Source organism: Bidens hawaiensis, unplaced genomic scaffold, assembly GCF_021521415.1.
Source record: "Bidens hawaiensis isolate Kalapana, Puna unplaced genomic scaffold, B.hawaiensis_p1.1 tig00036695_1, whole genome shotgun sequence".
Lineage (NCBI taxonomy): Eukaryota > Viridiplantae > Streptophyta > Magnoliopsida > Asterales > Asteraceae > Bidens > Bidens hawaiensis.
Window position 1 is genome coordinate 104,084 of NW_027496398.1, and position 6,054 is coordinate 110,137.

The 6,054-nt window shown below is 33.7% G+C and overlaps 1 protein-coding gene across 1 annotated transcript; it reads right to left on the minus strand.

Moving 5' to 3' along the window:
• Nucleotides 1-1,995: 1,995 nt before the first annotated feature.
• LOC143588681 (E3 ubiquitin-protein ligase AIRP2-like) lies at nucleotides 1,996-3,882 on the minus strand. Its single transcript, XM_077069622.1, has 6 exons — nucleotides 3,821-3,882; nucleotides 3,656-3,781; nucleotides 3,373-3,523; nucleotides 3,246-3,312; nucleotides 2,704-2,935; nucleotides 1,996-2,464 (listed from the first exon to the last, which is right to left on the minus strand). Exons 2-6 carry the CDS (start codon nucleotides 3,718-3,720, stop codon nucleotides 2,254-2,256), a joined length of 726 nt encoding a protein of 241 aa, XP_076925737.1. The 5' UTR covers nucleotides 3,721-3,781; nucleotides 3,821-3,882; the 3' UTR covers nucleotides 1,996-2,253.
• Between the last annotated feature and the right edge of the window lie 2,172 nt (nucleotides 3,883-6,054).

Sequence of the window (6,054 nt, forward strand, 5' to 3'; positions counted from 1 at the left end):
TGACTGAGGGTATGTTTGCCAAACTAGCTGGTAGCTGTAACTGGAAGCTGCTAGCTGGTGGCTGGAAGCTGGTGGCTAGAAGTTTTAGCTGGTAGCTGTTAGTTGTAGTTTTTTTAGAAATATTTAGGTGTTTGGCAGAGTAGCTGGAGCTTTTAATAATACTCGATGGGTGATCGCGCGGTGCAACGTTTTAATCCGAAACCTATTTTGACTTGACCCCTTTCGACTCAAAACTGTACCAACACGAACCAAACTAAATTAGCCCATTTTTAATCGACTCGTTTTGACCCTATATTGGTCTTAAACATGACATGGACTTGCCTGACTCGCCTGTTGCCGATCGTAACCAGTAATCACATAATATGTTAATTTTTTATAGTTAAAGAAGTATAACAATATGATACTCAAATTAAAGAGAATAAAATGCACGTTTTTATTATGCAATTTTTTTAAAAAAATATTAACGTGTGAAAAAATTATGGCATTCTAAAAAGTCACAGGGGTAGTTTGTTTCAAATAAGGGTTAAATATGTAATTAATTATATAAATTAACAAAAGGTGATGGAAGTTCAAGTACCAAAATTGTAAAATTTGAAATGCTAAAAGCTTATAGCCTTTTCTAAACTCTACTAGTTCAAACTTTTAGCTTTAAGTTTTTTCTCCTAACCTAAAAGCTTCAAGCTACTCCAACCAAACAAGATTTTTCAATAAATATGAGTTTTTTTTTAAAAGTTTGTAGCTTAAAACTACTAAAAGCTCTTTGCCAAATATACCATTAAATATTTATAAATAGCTACAACTAACAGCTTACCAGCTAGTTTTGTCAAACATACTCATTGTCACTTTAAATATTTGCATGATATTACCTTGAGAGCTGTGAGCAATAACCTCACGCCCGACATTTCCGCTTTAAATTGGGGTGTGACAGTTTGTGCTAGTGCAGTGTTTTTTTGTCTTTCTATAAAGCTTCATAGGCGTTCATGTTAGTGCAACTTAACGTGGTATCCAAGCACAACTTCTTTCATTTATCATCTTTGCCGGCTGAAATATGCTAGAAAACTTTACCTCAAAAGTTATCAAAGAAATTGATGCTCGCTTCCTGCAATTTGCTAAACCATAAGTGTTTGGACATGTTAATGTAGGGGTATGATCTAGAGAGAACTCCTCTTAAATAGAAAACTAATAAAAAATTACTTTTAACTTTTAAAAAAAAATATTTTGTAATTTTTTTCTTTGGTTCTTCTAATTAGTTGATATTGCTCCTTAAAAAATAGTCTATGTGATGCATATTTGCAATACTCTGCAATGCATATGTACAATAGTTTTTTTAATATATATATATAATACAACACAATTACATTATACAAAATACAATACTATTGCATATATGTAATACAACAATAATGTATGTATGCACTATATCGATTTTTTTTGTTTTTGCATATAATATAACTCTATTGCACATATACAATAATAACAATTGCATATATGATATTCCACACTGTTACACAAATAAAATACACATTAGCGAACATATGCAATAAAAAAAGACGATGTATTGCATATGTGCACTACAACGAGTTTGTTTACTATTTTTTATTTTTCTTTTCATTTTTATATTTTTTTTCTAGTGAAAAATAACATATAAACATATAAAAAGGAAAATATTTCTTTGTTATTCAAGTAAGAGTTTTCTTGATCCTCTCTCTGTCACTGTATGCATAAACATGTGGCATCACACATGTATGGGCATTTGAATTCCTGGATCGAAAACATAAAATTTTTAACCATATACACCCATACCATCAAACCGATCTCAGAATTTTTATATCCAGTTCTATTCTAAGATACTGAAGCATCTAAAAAGTGACTCGATTAAAAAAATGGATCCACCATTGCTCACGTCAAGCACAAAACGAGTCTGTAGACGAACTCATACTGTTGTGCAGACAGATGAATTAATTATACCAAGTTAAATATCATAGATATAATATGTATGCAACTTTGTGTATTCAAATCAAACGTAAAGAAATTAAATAAACTAAAAAATTATATACATACCAATCAAGAAAAAAAGAACTGTTCAAATCTAAAACAATGTACAACTTCCACAACAGTAACATCATTCTAGTTTTAGTCATCATTGATATCGAGCGAGAGGATACATCGAAACGCCCAAATCAAACAATCATATGAACAAATAGATAACCACCAATAAGCAATTATATGCACAAATCAATGATGACTAATACCTCACCGGTAACGAGGGTCATAAGAAATAGTAACAGGGTCCGCAACAACAAGAGGTAACTTCTCAATATACATAAGAAGCCTCCACAGATTCTCCCTTGCAATTGTTGGTAACTCGGTGACTTCATAACGACAAGTGTAAATCCAAAGGTCACCCGAGTTTACCCTTTTCAAACTATCACGGCAGAATGGACATGATTGAGATCGAGCACGCCTAAATCACACCCCCAAAGGTTAATATCAACATTCTTTACTTTGCAACAACGTCACGATGGTCATTTTAGAACCAATAATATGTTAGGAGCCACGAGAACCACATGCCACATTTGTACTATTCTTTTATGTGCTACGTACAAGGGCGGCATGCGGTTATCACGATTCTCAACATATTATTTCTCTCTTTCTATATACGTATGGATGAATTTATATAAACCATAAACAGAGTTAACTCACCAATTTGTGTAGCACTTGATACACAAAGAATGGTTGCAATCAGGCAAGACAACCTTGGTATTCAATTCTAAGCAAATCCCACATTCTTCCTCACGCTCTATATCAATTTCGGACAGTTTACCTTTGTTCATCTCATCTTTTTTGTACCTTGATGCACAAAGCTCCTTTTGTTTCCTATCTTCAATATCAGTGATCCCCCTTTGAAGTTGCAATAAAGAAGGAAATATAACACCTATTCATGGGATCACAAAGTGAGTGAGGACCAACTTAAGCAAAGAGAATGTACTTCATCCATGGACCAACACTGACATGAATTCTTTTATAAAAAAACGTTGGTCCATTTAGGCCCACTTTAACTATCAACAGGATCAATCCACAATCTAAGTTGAGCCCTTGATGGTCACGATAGGATAATACTTTTACACTTTAGTTCACACATAAAATTGTAGAATCTAATAGCAAGAACAACGATTTGAGTTAGCGTATACTTGATCGTGGCTTATTTGTAAAAGTACAAGGAATAAAGAATGAGAAATACGAACCATAGAACTCTCGGATAGTAGCTTTGCGCTCATGAATATACATAGTTGTCTTCCCATCTTCATATGCCTGTAATAGTGCAATGTCATGTAAATTACAACTTGTTCACAAGATTCAAAGCATACATACCTTATAAATAAGGATCCTGAGTAAGCCGAGTGCACCAGCAAGATTACAATCACTCCATTGAACAAAAAACAGAAAGAAGTGAGCGCATGGACTGTATGATAACCTCATTTGAAGACAACCACCATCATATTCCCTTGGATAATCTGATGCCCTGTTTTCATTCAATTCACTAATCACTTTGAAATCCCAATTTATTTATTACTAAAATCAGAATTTTCATTGAAAAACCTTAAATAAAAAAGACCATAATTTGTAATCAGTTGAAGAGGAGTTTGAGAGTTACAGAGTATTGGCATGTTGAATATCAGCTTCAAGGGATTTAAGTGAATCTTTGAAAGACTTTCTCATATCCCCTGCTACAACCAATTCCCATCAACCAAATCAAATCTTTTTCAACACCAATTCCAACCTGAAATTTAAAAAGCAAAATAATAAGCATCAAATTCACCTGAAACTGAAGCCAAAGTCAAGCTTTTTAAAACTTCTCAGCACCTAATTCACCACTTTCAACCTGAAATTAAACCCAAAATCAAATCGCCTTCAAAAACTGAAGCCAAATCAAATCTTCCTGCTTTTTAATCTTTAATCAAACCCCACAAAAACCTTGGTTTCCCAAATATACTTGGCTTAAAACAGAAGAAAGAAAGAAACAATAATATTAAGAAAAGAAAAATCTGGATGGTTATGCTTTGTTCTTGAAGGGTGAAGAGTCTTCCTAACACTGGAGCCCCACACAGACACAGATGGTTTTAATTAACTATGGGGCTTTCACTTGAACAGCACGCTTCTCATGATTGATCAACACCGTAAAATCAACAATCCAGAAGCAGCTACAAGTTTTCGTTCATTAGGTAACATGTGTTAAAGGGCTTGTGGTGTGGATTTAAAGATTATAGCTCTGGAAGACAAATTATACCTCTGCCGTCTTTTCTTTTCTAACTTGTGTAATTTACCTTTTTAGACCCTTTTATTATTAACTTATCTAAACGACCCACCCGGCTATCATCTCCGGTTCCACCGCCTAAAAGCTCATTACGATAAAACTCAATTGGGATCGAATTCAAAGTCCATAGTCACATAAATCGCGGTGCGCTCTGGTATGGGTACGCGGTTCGCTAGGCTAGACAAATTCGGTACGAAGGGGGTAGGTTCATTTCTGTACGAACCGGTACGATGTACCAAGAAGTGCGGTTCGAGGGAATTAAAAAAAATAATATAAGTTATATATCTTTCAAAAAATTAAAGTTAGTTATTTAAAAATATAATTTTTATTTTATTATTTATATATATACACAGATTTCAAATGTAATTTTATGAAATAGCTATACTATATTGTAAAATATAAATTTGAGTAGTAAAGTATAAGATTATATTTAATAAAAATACAAACGTGAGGGTGAAAAATGAAGTTTTATGAAAAAAAAAAGGCAGCGGCGCTTCACTATCACTATCGTTCTAGGGTTTGGGTCATGGGAGCCAAATCTGGAACCCAATTCACTACCAAATAAATCCACTGTCCCTATAGCGATTTCAATTGAGTATAATTCGCGAATTCATAATCAATTAGAGCGACAGACCATCGCCAATTGGTTCGTGAATTAAGGTTTTATGGATCGAACCGTACCGGATAATTGGGTTGTGAATTCTCCGGCGACCGGAACGCCGGCGAATTGCGATTGGGTACACATCGTACCAATTCAAAATTCGCGGATATGCTAGCGATTTATGTAACTATGATTCAAACATAAGACACTGCAGGCTCAAACCTAAATCTTCAATTTCCTCTCACTGTCAGTTAATTCAAAGCTCATCCCTATTACCTTATGGTTATAGAGTGGCAAAGATCATCATATGCTTATAATTCACAAAAATCTAAAACTAAAGCGAAAATAATGTTTTGGTTACCAGCACGTTAACAAGCTCAAATGTGTAGGTTATGATTTAAAGTTGATGTCTCATTAGAATCATTGTTTACAGGCCATTTCATGATATAAGGGTTTAGTAACGAACACCGAACTAGTTATAATATTTTCGCACTGCGGCTGGGTAAAATCATTTATTTGTTCCAATTTATTTTATACATTTAAACTACTTTAGTTAAAAATCAAAAATAATAAGAATGTTAATGAGTAGTCATATAGATGTTCAACTTACATTTTTTTTAAGAATTATCATTGGTATTCCAGATTTATGAACCGAATGGTTTTAAATGAAATATATATGAAACTAAGTTAGCTACTCATATACTACATGGGTTAAAATAATTAAATTATGTAAGTAGTAAAAAAATCAAATTATATGAAACGTTAAATAATCATGCATATTCCCAAATTGCCTTTGAACCATAAATCATAAACTTATGTAAAATGACAAATTTATTACAATTTTTTCCTTGTAACCTATATCATCATGCAATGTCACAAAACTTCAAGAAACCCGAATATAGAGGTAGGGTAGCAAAAATACCCAAATGCCCATAAAGATCATTCGCGGGTCGATAAGGATTCCTCAAAAGTCACCCGCGAAACATTTCTATCACCCGCATAACTCAAGTCCGAGGAAAGTTAAGAATAAACTCCAGAGACTATCTGCGGGTTGACCAAGACGTCCTCAGAAGTCATCCGCAGGGTATTATCCTCATGCGCAAAGGTGACTAGAGGGTGACGTCAGAAGGTCAGCTGT

What these genes read in the sequence shown, in the direction of transcription:
- LOC143588681 (XM_077069622.1), bottom strand. Translation starts at nt 3,720, where the DNA reads ATGAGAAAGTCTTTCAAAGATTCACTTAAATCCCTTGAAGCTGATATT. An exon ending in ATTCAACATGCCAATACTCT is followed by an intron (nt 3,524 to 3,655) that starts GTAACTCTCAAA and finishes GAATGAAAACAG; the next exon opens with GGCATCAGATTATCCAAGGG. An exon ending in ATCAAGTGCTACACAAATTG is followed by an intron (nt 2,465 to 2,703) that starts GTGAGTTAACTC and finishes GGTGTGATTTAG; the next exon opens with GCGTGCTCGATCTCAATCAT.